This window comes from Schistocerca cancellata, chromosome 2 (assembly GCF_023864275.1).
Source record: "Schistocerca cancellata isolate TAMUIC-IGC-003103 chromosome 2, iqSchCanc2.1, whole genome shotgun sequence".
Lineage (NCBI taxonomy): Eukaryota > Metazoa > Arthropoda > Insecta > Orthoptera > Acrididae > Schistocerca > Schistocerca cancellata.
In genome coordinates, this window is record NC_064627.1 from 536,833,194 (window position 1) to 536,851,539 (window position 18,346).

An 18,346-nucleotide genomic window follows, 5' to 3' on the forward strand; every position below is an offset into this window, starting at 1 on the left:
ATTCCTATTACAGGCTGCTAGGGCTTGTAGAGGGGACTTAGTACATGAAGTTCGGATAAGGGGCCCCGGGCAGGAAATAAAGCGGGAGATTTAAAAGCGAGTTCATCTTCAAACTTATTTTGCAAGCAAACGGTACATTTCCCGACTGCGTTCCCTGTCAAAACTTTATCTGCTAAGTCCCCTCTAAAACCCTTAGAAGCCTGTAATAGGAATAGTGGAACACCTTGTACATTTTAATTTTTCCAAAATTTTATATTATCTCACATATTATTTGTCAGAAAAGTGGGAAAGGTGAATGCTTTACAGCATTAGCAATAATTAATGCTGTATTATAAATTCGATTAATATGATTTTATTGTATGACCACTCCATATACTTACAGTCGTTATGAACGCAGGCACATGAGCATATTTGGTATCAGTGACAATAATTATTGGTGTATCGATAGGAATACTGGATTAAGTTGATTATTAATTATTTAAAACTCAACAGTAGCCAATGTTATGAGCTCCAAACAATCTGATCGTTCATATGCGTTTGCTATAGTTCATGTCATTATCAAAACCTGATAGTAAAACCTCTGACGGCCGTTCTGCAATATCTTCAACAACATAACAATGAAATAAAATTATGGCTCGTGATAATCTTTTATACCCTCGCTACGTACTCACTCCGCAAGCTACTGAACTGCATGTCAGTGCAGTCACAATAGATTCCTCTGGAGTGTTAAGACATATATGGTGACTAAGGCTGTAAACAACGGTAAGTAACAGCCGATGAAAAACACGACTGTTGCTTGTAAAACATGCTTTATTCACATAAGCTGGTACGTCAACGACAAACCGAAAAATGACAGCTCTGATTTCAAATTCTCGCTAAAGATAAATTTTTGATGGTGTGAATATGCAAACAATGGTAAGTACTAAAACATGGCTGACACTAGTAGTAACACGAGCGGCGCACGTGTCAAGAAAATGATTTTCAGAAACTATTTGTACAAATTCGAAGATGATATAACTACAGCCCAAATAAAGATCAGAATTCGTTCCTGAACCCAAATGCGCTTCCAAAGCTGTTGATAATCACGTAAATGTGAACAATTATTTACGCAAGTTAAGCAGATGAACGATGTTAAGCTGTGTCCCTTACCATAGTTTGCGTCAATTAACGTGACACTGTAATGGCTTAAATATTAAGGGCCATCGCTATCATTGTTTATGTGCTGTAGTAAGACGACAGTAAATTTTTATATTGTGCTGAATCATAAAATAATGTTTGAAGTTTTAATACTTCATTGTTGTAAAAATCGGTAATGCAAATTTTAGTATCATTAACTGAAACAATTTGTAACTTTGGAACTTGTACTTTGGAGAGGTTTCACAGTAATATTTGATTAACTCGCCCAGCAAGTTTGCTTATAACGTCCGACATCTGTTATGGGGGGTGGCCGCCCAACTCCATGGCGTGTGGACTTTTCAGCTTGGTTTCGCCATGCATTGTAAACACTCACAATACGGCTAATTGAAAAAGGGAGGCAGGGAGAGAGGGTTATATATACGTGCGTATTATAAACTCACTCCCTCGAAAATTTCTCTCCTTCATATCTCCTCTGTTTTACCACAGATGACGTGTCACTGATCTCACTTGCTCTAAGATTGCAGCACGCGAGCTGCCTATTTGATTCCACCGCCCTGAATGAAATGCATAACTTCTAATAAATGTTGACCAACCTGGACTTCTTGTCCCCTGCCCAGAAAACAGCATAGAGGTCTGGGATCCATTATCTTGAGGCTGTAACAAACTCTTATCGAGGAACTGGTATTATGTGAAAAATTAAATTTCTAATTAGGTTGAATATATGGGATACCACTCGTTTTTTATTGGCAAAACACGAGAAACTGCACAATTACATTACACTTTAGAGTCACTAATAATTTCCGTTCTTCAAGAAAATAACGAACTACGCATTTCCGTAAATACTATCACACTGTTCTCAACTACATGTCAATATAACCATACATTGCTAATAAAGTCTTAACCTGATGCCGAGCGCAGCAGACAACTTGTGTGTCCTCCGAGACTGCCGAACCAGCTCTGATCTTAAAGCCGCTCCACTTCGTCCGCCATCCGAGTCAGGCGCTATCCGACGATCACCGAAGTGCTTTGTCTGCCTTTTCGTTTTGCTACTGTTTATTATTCTGCCGGTTGTTAGTACTTGTGAAACAATGGAATGATAGCACACTACTGAGAGATGCTTTAATATTAAACGCAAGTAAATACGCTGTTTAGTTCTACTAATTTTAATAATAGAAGTTTATTATTTTCGCGCGCAACTACCAAACGCAGCAACCAATTGCGGAGAAGGACTACAATTTAAGCGGTCTTTCTCACAAAACCCGCACAGAAAAAAACTGTGTCATAGGTACCTCGCACCACATTACGTCATATTGCCACTGTTGCTTTCTGAACTGCTCCAAGGAGAGCTTCTTGCATCTGAATATGATGGCTGCAAAGACAGAAATTTTACGACAACAGCACTTCTCGAACACCCGAAAATTCGTGCAGTTTCCGAAATGCTTGTGCCGAGCCTCTGGATCGTCACAATTGCTCTCTGACAAACTCAGATACATCGCGAGGCTTTTCCATTCTACACACGAACAGCACGCTCACTGATAACTGCATGCGCCGTGCATGTGTCTGACTAGCAGTCATTCCTCGCCAGGTGAGGCTGCTATCGCCTGGACGAGATTATATCGATAGTAGCTCGGTGGCCGTAATGTTCTGGCTGATCAGTGTATGTGCCTGGGCGGAGTTCCCTTCCGCCCCTGAATTACGTTAAGTCTCTCAAGGGGTGATGCGTAAAATGCGCATATGGTACAGACGATTCAGAACGAGCTCCTCATTGTTGTTTGTGGCAATCGTCTCTCGCGCAGGAGGAGCTCGAAGTGCTGGAACGTCATTTGAGATTACACAGTTGCAGGATTCGCTGCCTACTCTATGACAGTGAAATACGCTAGTCTTGTTGGAAGAGATTTTGTTTTGTGTCCGCTTATGCTAACTTTATCTTGCTTGCTCCAATATTAAATTTCATCGGACCAAGGAAAAGAAATCGAAGAAAAATGATAGCTGGTTCCCGATTTGTTTTGATATGTCATTTGTATAACAAAGCCGAGGGCCTGGACTCAAAATCGTCTCCAAAACCCTTCACTGTCTTCGTAAAGCGGCGTGCCCCATTGCGTTTAACAAAGTGAAAGTAACTTACCGCAACGATGCCCTGAAAGACCCTGACTGCGATGAGGGCTCGATAGTCGACGCTGGCAGCCAATGGGATGAGAACGGCGAGCAGGCAAGCTACCAGGTTACTCAGACCGAACACCAGCTTCGGGCTGAAACGCCTCGCCAGTATGCCGCCTGGGATCTGCAATAATTTCATATCTCACTAGCTAAGTAACTAATTCTTTCGTTTGTACACAAAACTAAATATATTTCATACTGACATACGCTACTATGGCTGTTCATGTAAAATTTTATGGGTCTGTGAGCGTGTTGTCTTCTCTCAACACTGGTCAATGTTTCGACCACGTTGATGGTTCAAATGGCTCTGAGCACTATGGGACTTCCCCTACAACTTAGAACTACTTAAACCTAACTAATCTAAGGACATCACACACAGCCATGCCCGAGGCAGGATTCGAACCTGCGACCGTAGCGATCGCGCGGTTCCAGACTGAAGCGCTTAGAACCGCTCGGCCACAGCGGCCGGCCGCCCACGTTGAGAATGACATTCATCAGCATGGTATTTCACTACTGTAACAGTGCCATCTGAGTTCTTATATAAGGACGTTTCATTCTGTCCCAATTATCACTTGACAATTACTTGTGGCAGTTATGAAATGTTAATTATCATCTAGAAAAGTTGAAGGTATATCATTAATTGTTGTTTCTTGCGTGGAGAGGGACGGAACGCCAACGGCAGGCTTTAGCCCACTTCTGGAATCTGGCGGTATGGCCCGCTCACTACAAAATTCTTACGCCTTACTAGTAATCACTGCGGTTTTCATGAGAGCGTATTTAGCATTTTCCAGCGGTAACCGTAAATACTGTGACAACATTTTCAACATTTGTAGTCCTGTCGCCCTCAGTTGCGTAAAATATCGTGGTATGCTGATAATTGGAGGGTTCAGATGCCAATCAGTGTAAGTCAGTCTACAATGAAACTGAAGATAATTAGATGTTTTCAAAAAGTAACACAGAGAAATACAGGTGATTTATACAATGATAAGACTTTTTTTTGTTATTGAAAGCCAATACAACAACTCACCTATTGTGAGAATACCGAAGAAAGTAACTTACGTAATTTACTACAAAAGTACAATTTTCCAAAAAACTGTAACTTATGGTCACTGCCCACTGCACTTTTTGATGAATTTAATCTATATATTCATCATTGTCGCTGCCATACTCAGTAGGATTTTTGATTTCTTTTGTCTTTGAGGATGATACACGTGTGCTTTGGTTTATTGAAGATAACCATCGATAAAATGAGTGGTAATGTCGAGGAATATATTTCAAAAGTTCCAACATATGCTTTTTTCAGCTTTTTAACAAGTCGACGATCTGTATACAGGGGATCTTGAACAATATTGATCAAATGAGGACACCTTCATTTTGAATTTTATGGAATGTTGATCTCATGAAATATAATATCTTCCAGCCCTGTTTCTTTGTAGGAAACAGAATTTTCTTGGTCTCTGCAGTATCTTGGCCATTTCATTTTCAATCAGTTTACTTTACCCCTCCAGTATTGGTTTTTCTATTGGAAACTGAATCTCGCAAGTTTTTGGTTGAAAGAAACTCTTCTCTCTTCATCTCTGTTAGCAGAAATGGATTTTTGCGTTTGGCAATTGTTACCAAATCAGGCCAATCTCTTGAACCAAAAATAAATTCTTTCTTTTTTTTTCTTTGGATTCGATAACGTCAAAATCTGCATCATTTGGGAGGTAAATGTGTCCTGATACCATAAATCTGTGGTCAATGTAATCAGCTGCCATCCCTGGATCTTGCGAAAGTTTATGCAACTATAAGCTTAGTTTGATATTCCTGTTTTGACCTGTGCAAGAATCTGAATACAGGATAATACGACGATGAGATGAGGCATGTTGTTTAAGATGTTTAACATGACACGCTCCAATTTCGTGTGACCCTCGAGATCCTTCTGTCTCATTCCACATGTACATGTAACCTTTAGAAAAATGGTTCAAATGGCTCTGAGCACTATGGGACTTAAGATCTGAGGTCATCAGTCCCCTAGAACTTAGAACTACTTAAACCTAACTGACCTAAGGACATCACACACATCCATGCCCAAGGCAGGATTCGAACCTGCGACCGTAGTGGTCGCGCGGTGCCAGACTGAAGCCCCTAGAACCGCTCGGCCACACTGGCCGGCTAACCTTTAGAGCCATTAAAACTGTGCACGCATAGGTTATATACATACATATTTAGTTTGTAATAGGCAAAAGATGTGGGAAGTTTCGTGGAAGGTAAAGCTTTTTCTAGATCAAAAGTAAAAACGTAAACATCCTCTCCTGCAAGCAACTTGTCTGAATTCAAAGAATCTCTTGCTTGTTGTGCTCGCCGAAGATGAAGTTCTTTTGTAATCTTTGCCTCGTACTTTTCTGCATCATCATTCTCAAAAGTAAGAATGTTCTGCAGCGAATCGCATAGCTAGCATGTATCTTTGGACGGGGGTTTAAAAAGTAAATTGAAATTAGTAGAAAACACGTGATAATTCATCTTTTCTTTGACAGGTTCGGTACCATCCTGCCCACATTTCTCGATGTAAAGGTTGTACATCTTTCTGATATTCAGATCAGACTGCAAATATCTCCTATTTGGCGCATCAGAGAGGGTATAATTACTTTTATAAGAGGGAAACGATTCGATGTGTTCTTTCACTTTTGTCACATCGATTTTATTTGTTGACGGCCTCTGGCCTCTTTTATCAATACATGCGGATTGTTCTGTACTACCCGATATTTTATAAAGACGAGCATCACTAACTTGAAATGTGTCCATAAAAAACTTTTTACACAATTTAAAAAAGAATTCGAACAACGATTACCGTTCTGTGGGATTTACTAAATCGAAACACTTTCGTTAACATTTACAGTTCACATTTTTAAAGGATTTTGCAGGCATATTTCTCCCATTTCTATCCACATAAGCTTTCCCAGAACATCTTTTGGCAGAACTGACTACCCTTTTCCATTAATATTGCTTCATTTCTTTTTTCTTGCTTTCGTGTATCATCATATTTTCGTTTTCATTGCTTTTATCTTGGTTGCCTAAATGGCGATCATCTTCTTCAGTGAATCTACAAATAAATAAAATATTCAGGAAGTCATTCAATGTAACTCACCACACAGTTCACAATTCAAAAAAATTATTCCAAAACACGTGTTCAGCAATACTTGTAATGTAACGTTCCCGTTGGAAGGTTTCAATATCAATGACGAGATAAACAGTACACCAGTTTTGGGAAAGAACCCTTTCCTGAGTGGTCACATGAAATTACGACACATTTTAGAGGTTAGAAAGTACATACCTGAATCGGACGAATTATTATCATTGTCTGGTACATATTCAGAACCGCTATCTGAAAAAGGAGTATTTTCAGCGAGTGGAGAGGGCATCCTGATCGAAAAATCACGTATTGTCTAACAACAGCAGATTACTTTGTCTAGCAGTACGCCAAGACAAACAAACCGGTGTTGCAAACTGACTTCGGAATATTTCGGCTCAATTACACCGTGGTCAGTACATTTGCTGCCATCTAGCGTAAGAAATGTCAAATTGTGACTTACTCGTCACGGCAACTGAAAGATTGGATATTCAGGAATCTGTTACGACATATAAGTCACTTGCAGAAAAACGATGACTTAACACTGATTGGCTTCTGAGCCCTCCAATTATTACTTTGAGACCATCCAATCACAACTGAATAAAACATCATTTGTGCCGTACGCGATGCTCCTTTATTCTTTGCAAGGCATGTACACTGGCCTGGAATGTATACATATTTTAGTTTATACTATTTGGTTTGCATTTAGGATGTTTTATATACAAGTTATGAACAGTTCTAACGCTTTTTGCTTTTATACACTGAAGAGCCAAAGAAACTGATACACCTGCCTAGTATCGTGTAGGGCCCCTGCGAGCACGCAGAAGTGCCGCAACACGACGTGGCATGGTCTCGACTAATGTCTGAAGTAGCGCTGGAGGGAACTGACACCATGAATCTTGCAGGGTTATCCATAAGAGTACGAGAGGGTGCAGACCTCTTCTGAGCAGCACGTTGTAAGGCATCCCAGAAATGCTCAATAATGCTCATGTCTGGGGAGTTTGGTGGCCAGCGGAAGTGTTTAAACTCAGAAGAGTGTTCCTGGAGCCACTCTGTAGCAGTTATCAATTTCAGACGTGAAGGGTGTTGCATTGTACTGCTGGAATTGCCCACGTCCGTCGGAATGCACTATGCACATGAATGGTTGCAGGTGATCAAACAAGATGTAACGTACGTGTCTCCTGTAAGAGTCGTATCTAGACGTATCAGGGGCCCCACATCACTCCGACTGCACACGCCCCACACCATTACAGAGCCTCCACCATGCACGGTCCATGGATTCATGAGGTTGTCTCCGTACCTGTACAAGTACATTCGCTCGATACAATTTGAAACGAGACTCGTCCGACCAGGCAACATGTTACCAGTCATCAACAGTCCACTGTCGGTGTAGACAGGCCCAGGCGTGGTGTAAAGCTTTGGGTCGTGCGGTCATCAAGGGTACACGAGTGGAACTACGGCTACGAAAGCCCATGTCGATCATATTTCGTTGAATGGTTCGCACGCTGACACTTGTTTATGGCCCAGGATTGAAATCTGCTGCAACTTGAGGAAGGATGCACATCCGTCACGATGAATGATTCTCTTCAGTCGTCGTTGATCCCGTTCTTGCAGGATCTTTTTCCGACCGAAGCGATGTCGGAGATTCGAAGTTTTACCAGATTCCTGATATTCACGGTACACACGTGAAATGGGCGCGTGGGAAAATCACCACTTCATCGCTACCTCGGAGATACTATGTCCCATCGTTCGTGTGCCGACTATAATACCACGTTCAAACTCACTTAAATCTTTAAAACCTGTCATTGTAGCAGCAGTAACCGATCTAACAACTGCACAAGGCACTTGTTGTCTTTTATAGGCGTTGCCGACCGCAGCGCCGTCTTCTGCCTGTTTACATATATCTCTATTGTTATACACACACCTATACCAGTTTCTTTGGCGCTGCAGTATGCGATGTAGTAATGATTTAAAATTGTACTTGCAGGTTTCGTGTATCTTAATCTACATGTTGTATTCTTTTTCCTTTGTTACAGCTGTTCTTCTTCTGATAAATGCTATCTGAAATTTCTTTTTCACTCTTCACAACACCAGGAACTGAATACTCCGATGTTATGTTTTGGGTGGTGTTGCGAGCTATCGAATGTAAATGCAGGTATTGAATGTGTTTTCTGGGTATCGGTGATCTATTTGTGTGTGTGTGTTCCACTACCCGTGAAAAACAGTTCCAGGAGTCCCGCAGCGTTCTTTATTAGGAATAAAAGTAGCTTTCTCCAAAAACAACTAACTACAACAGAAATTAGTCCACACCTTAAACAATAAAAAACAGAAATTCTCAGACTCAGGGACATGCAAAATCACGTGTAAAACTTGATGAAGCTACTACGTAGGACAAACTGGCACGAACTTTCAAATTAGATACACTGAATACACCAACAGCTGTTACACACATAAATTCAGCAACAGAAACACACATAAATAAAACACTGGGCACCCATTCGAAAACAGAACAAAATCTTAGGATACTAAACCTCCTCCCGAAAATCACATGCAATTTATTTAATGGAGGAGCTCGAATTTTTGTACACACAAAAAAAGAAAGCAAGATGAAAAAATTCTCAATGACAAACTAGCTAGCGATCCAGTAAATTTTTTCAAATGTTTCTCCTGCATATGATAAACGAAATAACTGTCATAAATACACTCCTGGAAATTGAAATAAGAACACCGTGAATTCATTGTCCGAGGAAGGGGAAACTTTATTGACACATTCCTGGGGTCAGATACATCACATGATCACACTGACAGAACCACAGGCACATAGACACAGGCAACAGAGCATGCACAATGTCGGCACTAGTACAGTGTATATCCACCTTTCGCAGCAATGCAGGCTGCTATTCTCCCGTGGAGACGATCGTAGAGATGCTGGATGTAGTCCTGTGGAACGGCTTGCCATGCCATTTCCACCTGGCGCCTCAGTTGGACCAGCGTTCGTGCTGGACGTGCAGACCGCGTGAGACGACGCTTCATCCAGTCCCAAACATGCTCAATGGGGGACAGATCCGGAGATCTTGCTGGCCAGGATAGTTGACTTACACCTTCTAGAGCACGTTGGGTGGCACGGGATACATGCGGACATGCATTGTCCTGTTGGAACAGCAAGTTCCCTTGCCGGTCTAGGAATGGTAGAACGATGGGTTCGATGACGGTTTGGATGTACCGTGCACTATTCAGTGTCCCCTCGACGATCACCAGTGGTGTACGGCCAGTGTAGGAGATCGCTCCCCACACCATGATGCCGGGTGTTGGCCCTGTGTGCCTCGGTCGTATGCAGTCCTGATTGTGGCGCTCACCTGCACGGCGCCAAACACGCATACGACCATCATTGGCACCAAGGCAGAAGCGACTCTCATCGCTGAAGACGACACGTCTCCATTCGTCCCTCCATTCACGCCTGTCGCGACACCACTGGAGGCGGGCTGCACGATGTTGGGGCGTGAGCGGAAGACGGCCTAACGGTGTGCGGGACCGTAGCCCAGCTTCATGGAGACGGTTGCGAATGGTCCTCGCCGATACCCCAGGAGCAACAGTGTCCCTAATTTGCTGGGAAGTGGCGGTGCGGTCCCCTACGGCACTGCGTAGGATCCTACGGTCTTGGCGTGCATCCGTGCGTCGCTGCGGTCCGGTCCCAGGTCGACGGGCACGTGCACCTTCCGCCGACCACTGGCGACAACATCGATGTACTGTGGAGACCTCACGCCCCACGTGTTGAGCAATTCGGCGGTACGTCCACCCGGCCTCCCGCATGCCCACTATACGCCCTCGCTCAAAGTCCGTCAACTGCACATACGGTTCACGTCCACGCTGTCGCGGCATGCTACCAGTGTTAAAGACTGCGATGGAGCTCCATATGCCACGGCAAACTGGCTGACACTGACGGCGGCGGTGCACAAATGCTGCGCAGCTAGCGCCATTCGACGGCCAATACCGCGGTTCCTGGTGTGTCCGCTGTGCCGTGCGTGTGATCATTGCTTGTACAGCCCTCTCGCAGTGTCCGGAGCAAGTATGGTGGGTCTGACACACCGGTGTCAATGTGTTCTTTTTTCCATTTCCAGGAGTGTATAAACATTTCCTCATAGAGAGAGAGAGAGCAATCGACAATTCAATAGTCACTAATGGTAAAATAAATTTTATAAGGGAACTTTGTTACATCATGTGGTCCACAGGAAATGTAACACCTCTGACAGTGTACAAACTCTTTGTGAAACAATAGTGTTGTTATATTTTTGTCACATGTTTTGATTACAACAGCAAACAGCGTTGAAAATGAAATGTGTGTGAATTCCTAATGGACCACACTGCTGAGGTCATCGGTCCCTAGTGTTACACACTACTTAAACTAACTTATGCTAAGAACAACACACACACACACATGCCCGAGGGAGGATTCGAACCTCCGGCGGGAGTGACCTCGCAGTTCGTGACGTGACGCCTCAAATTGAGCGGCCATTCCGTGCGGCCAGCAAACAGTGTTAAAGTGATAATTTGCCTGTGTGTGATATTCTGTGTTGTGGAGGAGGCACAGTACTTATAAGCAGACAAACCAAAATGCTATCTCTAATATTGGCATATAAAAATATTTCAAGATTCATTTTGTCCGCTTTTCCGATTACAGTATAACCTCAAAACGACAAATACAATTGAAGAGAGGCAGAAAATCACACATGCAAAGGTCACAAAAGATACTTATGTTAGCAGATGCACTTAAAAGTGAGAATAAATTCTTGAAACGCGTTGTGCTAAGCATGAAAAATAAGTAAATGGTGCACTTTTTCGTTATTTAAATCATCAACGTAACCAGAGGTTCGTATAACATTCGGAAGACTTAGTGCAGAATGTACTGATTGTTGAGAGGCGAGTTACTTCGAAAGAAGAATCACGCCACATCCTACTTTAATATTTTTTTTTGTGGGATCTTAAGTTTAAAAACCTCTCTCACACCGGCCTGATTTAGCTTCTAATTGCTCCTGGACTTTACTTGATTGGCTGCTAATTATTCATTCATTTCCCTTTTAGTCTCTATTTGCGCTTTAGTTAAGTCTGTTACGTTTTTGGCTAACAGTGTTAACTGCTGCATGATTACAGTCAATGGGTTTATTTCGTCCTGCTCAGATGACATCGAAACACTTAACCTTTGTTGTGGGGCCTGACTAATGCTGCCGCTAGGCACTACTTCAGTTAAGCTAGCGTCTAATGTTTCACTAACCTCAGAAACAGCTGAGGGCTGTTGTGATTCGCTCTGCTGTTGCATTGCCATTTTATAAGCCGCCCTAGTAAGAACCATTAATACACAGAACAACAAATATATAAAGTCACTCGCATCTGAGTTAATAATGTCACTGACCTAAACTTTGCATAATACTCACTTATAATAAACACTTCCTATCTAAAGTATAACCCAACAGTCACTCAATCAATCTGATTCAAACCGATAGACATTTAAATAGTTATTCTAATTTTCTATCTACAAAAATTTAATTGTATATTGTCTGGCCTGAACGACGTTCTCGTAGGTTGTGGCGAAATTGTGACTTCTGGAACAGGCCTCGTTTTCTTTTCTCTCGTGCACTTTAGTTTAGTTCATGTATTAAATTCCTTCTCATACAGAATCTCATCAAGATGGCGACTAGCTCAACAATACATACATATACATCCTCCTTCTTTCACGACTAATCGGCAAGCATTCCTTCATTCTTTTCATAAGAGAAAACATAGATAGCAGAGGAGCTATTCCATGGAGTAAATGGACTCTCCAAGGAATAATTGGGCTTGAAACTACTTTGCATTGAAAATCGGTAAGATAAGAAGAGATATTTCGAGATATGTACTGAGTTATATAATTTATAAAATTTCTGAAAATATCGCGGAGAGACCGCTGCAAGGGACATTACACTAGCACTGTTTTATATGCGTCTACCATTTCCTTCTTCGCGCAGAGTATATTGCTTTGTTTATTAATTTTCGAATTACTTGTCTTCCAGAAGTGTTGATTGATAACATTGTAAAAAATTTTTTTTCGTAAAATCAGTTAACTCAGACCATAGTAATTATTTTCTCTCTGTTTTGCACGACACTCTTTAACAGCAGAGTTAATCACTTCGAGCGACGAAAATTTCTTCTCTCGAAGCCATGTTTAGGTTAAATGAAAAAGTGTCGTGGCCTTATATTTCACAAATACGGAGTTGGAGAACTCAAAACCACAATTTGTGTTATTTTGGCACTACAATAGGCAACGTTCGAGAACACGAATTATACCGCGCTAGTCTTCGTCATTTTGTTTCAGTGTCCTACGCAAACGATTCCATGGTGTTGCGTAATAAGACCCAATAGTTACCGCATTATTCTTTCCTAAATAATAATTACCTGTCACCTGTCAGAACAAGAAATGAGACGCCATCGCCTTTCCTGGATTTTGTCAGTGCTCTTCATTTTCGGGAACCCAATCTTTTGATTGCAGTTAAGCTGTGACGTGCAAAGGTACATGGACTCTCGACGAGCTTAAATTCATTATCCCGTAATCAGTGACGACAGTTGGTGCACTACTTCAATTACTTCTCCCTTTCCACTTTTTGTCTGGCTAGTAGCCCATCTTTTCAAACGATATTTGTCTTTATTACCGTTTTAAAGGACAGTATGGCCCTCATTACGTAAGATAGTAGTTAGTAAATAACAACAAGAGCATCTACTTATTGAACAGAACCATTACAGTGAACATACCTGTTAATAGTGTAGCTTACCAATGTTGACAGCTAACTCGTAGAAATTACCGCATTTATCAGTCTACTCCAGTACAATTGTCGAATTTTAAACGGCATGATGCTTTGAAAACGCGAAGTCCTCTGTCTGTGTTACCATGCAGTATCGCGCAACTCACTGTTTTATTGTTAACCTGCATGACTTATAATTAATATTTGCCGTGTTTTACACTATTCTAATGTGTATTTACTGCAAAACTTCTTTGTAGCGAAGCTTCAGCTATGGACGCTTTTCTGTTGTTCTGCATGAAGCTGAATCTGGACATCTTTTCATGGTGACGTATAAGTGGTCGCTAACGATTGAGTTTCCTGTGTATTGGATAATCAGTAGAGCAGCTCAACTTAGGCATATGTTACAAAGGTCAGTATCTGCTGCAGAGTGGATCTGTAATCACGCCTAAACCACAGACGTGCATCAAGCCCGTCTGATAGCCCTTCAGCAGTTGCCTACGTAACACCAGCCGACAGCTTACCTGTGTGGACCAGTGCAGCCAGAAGAAGGAGCCCAACACCAGACCCTGCTGCTTTTCATCCCAGTCAAAGAGGCCATCCTGCAACAGGGCGTAAGTTGAATCGGGGTCCAGGTGTGCCTTATGGTGCAAGCAGGCATCGGATTATTGAACCATACTAGAAACATTTCATACGAGTGACATTCATCGAGAATGTCAATACGTTAAATATTACAATTAAACATTATAAGTACGAGGGCAGTTCAATAAGTAATGCAACACATTTTTTTTCTCGGCCAATTTTGGTTGAAAAAACCGGAAATTTCTTGTGGAATATTTTCAAACATTCCCGCTTCGTCTCGTATAGTTTCATTGACTTCCGACAGGTGGCAGCGCTGTACGGAGCTGTTAAAATGGCGTCTGTAACGGATGTGCGTTGCAAACAACAGGCAGTGATCGAGTTTCTTTTGGCGGAAAACCAGGGCATCTCAGATATTCATAGGCGCTTGCAGAATGTCTACGGTGATCTGGCAGTGGACAAAAGCACGGTGAGTCGTTGGGCAAAGCGTGTGTCATCATCGCCGCAAGGTCAAGCAAGACTGTCTGATCTCCCGCGTGCGGGCCGGCCGTGCACAGCTGTGACTCCTGCAATGGCGGAGCGTGCGAACACACTCGTTCGAGATGATCGACGGATCACCATCAAACAACTCAGTGCTCAACTTGACATCTCTGTTGGTAGTGCTGTGACCAGTTGGGATATTCAAAGGTTTGTTCCCGCTGGGTCACTCGTTGTCCAACCGAACACCATAAAGAGCAAAGGAGAACCATCTGTGCGGAATTGCTTGCTCGTCATGTGGCTGAGGGTGACAATTTCTTGTCAAAGATTGTTACAGGCGATGAAACATGGGTTCATCACTTCGAACCTGAAACAAAACGGCAATCAATGGAGTGGCGCCACACCCACTCCCCTACCAAGAAAAAGTTTAAAGCCATACCCTCAGCCGATAAAGTCACGGTTACAGTCTTCTGGGACGCTGAAGGGGTTATTCTGTTCGATGTCCTTCCCCATGGTCAAACGATCAACTCTGAAGTGTATTGTGCTACTCTTCAGAAATTGAAGAAACGACTTCAGCGTGTTTGTAGGCACAAAAATCTGAACGAACTTCTCCTTCTTCATGACAACGCAAGACCTCACACAAGTCTTCGCACCCGAGAGGAGCTCACAAAACTTCAGTGGACTGTTCTTCCTCATGCACCCTACAGCCCCGATCTCGCACCGTCGGATTTCCATATGTTTGGCCCAATGAAGGACGCAATCCGTGGGAGGCACTACACGGATGATGAAGAAGTTATTGATGCAGTACGACGTTGGCTCCGACATCGACCAGTGGAATGGTACCGTGCAGGCATAGAGGCCCTCATTTCAAGGTGGCGTAAGGCCGTAGCATTGAATGGAGATTACGTTGAAAAATAGTGTTGTGTAGCTAAAAGATTGGGGAATAACCTGGTGTATTTCAATGCTGAATAAAGCAACCCCTGTTTCAGAAAAAAAATGTGTTGCATTACTTATTGAACTGCCCTCGTATTTATATGTTGATACGTATTTATTATTGGAACGTAAGTCCTTTGCGGATGCCTCATGTTTGCCATCATAAAGGGCTGTACAGACTTGCTGAACATTAATAAAACCGACAAACGGCAGGGAATGATTCCTGACTAGATATGAAGGAAAGAAGTTCCTATGAACATATGTCCGGCAATGTATCGTTGCCACGGTAGATGATGCTGACTAATGAAGTTCCTCTAAACGCGTTCCGTCTGTTCGTTGCGTGTTGCAGGCTGTTTGATTGACGGAGCGTACTTTAAGCAGCAGAATTGTCCGGTATTCGTGCCAGGAACAACCAGAGATGGTGTCTACTGGCCCTTTCAGATAGACGAACGTGCAGGGAGTCAGCGGACTGTGCGAACACCAGATTTGTAGCACAGCGTTCTACATGATTAATAGACGAATCCTAGCACATGCTCCAGGCAAGTGGCCCGCCAACATGCTGTAAGCCAAAGTACGACAATCCATGATGTGACGTGTGAACGCGTTCATTGCATCCCACGGACGCCACTTTGAACATCTATTGTGACATACAGCGCTCTACTTCCAGCCAGGAATCCGTCCCTGCAGTCTATCGTTTTATTAATGTTCACCCGGTATGTATACTAGTTGACGACACTTGTTCCACAAATATTCACTTTATTTAACACCGATGATTGCGGAAATGGGTTTTTAGACAAACACTATTTACGCAGTTTAATCTGAAACATGATACTCGCTTGATTTGACAGTTGCTTTGCTGTTTGGCTCTATTTTTGTCAATTTCCACGAACAAACGGTTAGAGGCGGGCCGCCATCAGATCAGCGAGACAGGCCGCATGCGGCCCGCTGGCCGCGGTCTGTGCATCTCTGCCTTAAGGTCTTGATCAAATTAATATATGATATACACTATGTGAACAAAAGTATCCGGACACCTGGCTGAAAATGACTTACAATTTCGTGGCGCCCTCCATCGGTAATGCTGGAATTCAATATGGTGTTGGCCCACCCTTAGCCTCGATGACAGCTTTCACTCTCGCAGGCATATGTTCAATCAGGAGCTGGAAGGTTTCTTGGGGAATGGAAGCCCATTCTTCACGGACTGCTGCAGTGAGGAGGGGTGTCGATGTCTGTCCGCGAGGCCTGGCACGAAGTCGGCGCTCCAAAACATCCCAAAGGTGTTCTATAGGATTCAGGTCAGGACTCGGTGCAGGACAGTCCATTACCGGGATGTTACTGTCGTGTAACCACTGCGCCACAAGCCGTGCGTTATGAACAGCTGCTCCCCGAATTGTTCTTCAACAGTGGGAAACAAGAACGTGCTTAAAACATCAATGTAGGCCTGTACTGTGATTGTGCCACGCAAAACAACATGAAAAACAGAACCACACCATAACAACACCGCCTCCGAACTTTAGTGTTGGCTCTACACACGCTGACAGATGACGTTCACCGGACATTCGCCATACCCGCACCCTGCCATCGGATCGCCACATTGTGTACCGTGATTCGTCACTCCAAACATCGTTTTTCCACTGTTCAATCGTCCAATGTTTACGCTCCTTACACCAAGGGAGACGTTGTTTGGCATTTACCGGCGTGATGTGTGGCTTATGAGCAGCCGCTCGATCATGAAATCCAAGTTTTCTGACCTCCCACCTAACTGCCATAGAACTTGCAGTGGATCCTGATGCAGTTTGGAATTCCTGTGTGATGGTCTGGTTAGATGTCTGCCTATTACACATTACGAACCTCTTCAACTGTCGGCGGTCTCTGTCAGTCAACAGACGAGGTCGGCCTGTACGCTTTTGTGGTGTACGTGTCCCTTCACGTTTCCACTTCACTATCACATCGGAAACAGTTGACCTATGGATGTTTAGGAGTGTGGAAATCTCGCGTACAGACGTATGACTCAAGTGACACCCAATCACCTGACCACGTTCTAAGTCCGTGAGTTTCGCGGAGCGCCCCACTCTGCTGTCTCACGATGCCTAATGACTACTGAGGTCGCTGATATGGAGTACCTGGCAGTAGATGGCAGCACGATGCACCTAATATGAAAAACGTATGTTTTTGGGGGTGTCCGGATACTTTTTATCACATAGTCTATAATGTGTATGAAGTCCTTTAACAGCTGGACGTCATAAAATGCGAGTAACGAAAGGGCTGACTATTGTGGAAACTGAACATGTGATCATTGTGAAATACACAGCCATCTTCTCATTGTTCCCATACAGGGAAAACTTAAAATACAAGGTGTCCCTAAACGAATGTCCCAGTTTCAGTCGTATAACAGTCAATTTACTCTGCTTACTGCAAATCATACATCAAATAGAAGACAAGGTAACCTAGTTTTTCCTACAAATGTTCAGTATGTGCACGTTCATTTATACGGCAACCATTCAACCTAAAATATAAATTTTGCCACACTTTGGCTAATATGTATGTAGTAGTGGAAACAATTAATTCTGTTTCTCACCTTTGGAAAATCATTAGGTAGTGGCAGATCATGACACCATCTTTTATAAAGCCCCAAAGGAAAAAATCGCATAATGTGAAGTCAAGTGAACGTGCAGGCGACGCAGAAAAGAGTTTTGTCATATTAATTATTACGACAAATCCAACGGTCACGAACCTCCACATTCAACCCCTCTCATACCAAGAGGTACCAATGGGGAGGGGCTCCATCTTTTTGCTAAATAAATTTTTTGGTTTCACCTTCTATGGGGCAAAGAGCCATTCTTGCAACATACTCAGATAAGCCACCCATGTTAGGGTAACTTCATCAAGACAAAAAGAAAAAATGGTTCATACGTTTGACGTCGGGCTCAGAACAGAAACATTTCATTTTGAGAAACTCTTTAATTTTGTACAAGTTCGTAAGGATGTTCTAATTCCCAGATACGAATATTACGGATATATACCTGCCAACCTAGATCAAAAGTTGCCCCATCACTGAACATCACATGATCAAGAGAGTCATCTCCCTATTGCAACACTTCATTTGAAAAATTGCAACGTACACAGTAGTCATCCGGCTCTAAAACATGTACCAACTGTAATCGGTATAGACGTATATGTAAATGTTTCC

The 18,346-nt window shown here is 42.8% G+C and overlaps 1 protein-coding gene across 1 annotated transcript in view; it reads right to left on the minus strand.

The window, feature by feature from the left end:
• The window catches only part of LOC126162085 (putative inorganic phosphate cotransporter), a 217,424-nt gene that overhangs the window by 147,451 nt on the left and 51,627 nt on the right, over positions 1 to 18,346 (minus strand). Inside the window, exons 3-4 of the mRNA XM_049918359.1 lie at positions 13,695 to 13,772; positions 3,263 to 3,418 (exon numbers count right to left, since the gene is read on the minus strand). Coding sequence (XP_049774316.1) covers positions 3,263 to 3,418; positions 13,695 to 13,772 — 234 coding nt within the window. The remainder of the gene's footprint in view (positions 1 to 3,262; positions 3,419 to 13,694; positions 13,773 to 18,346) is intronic.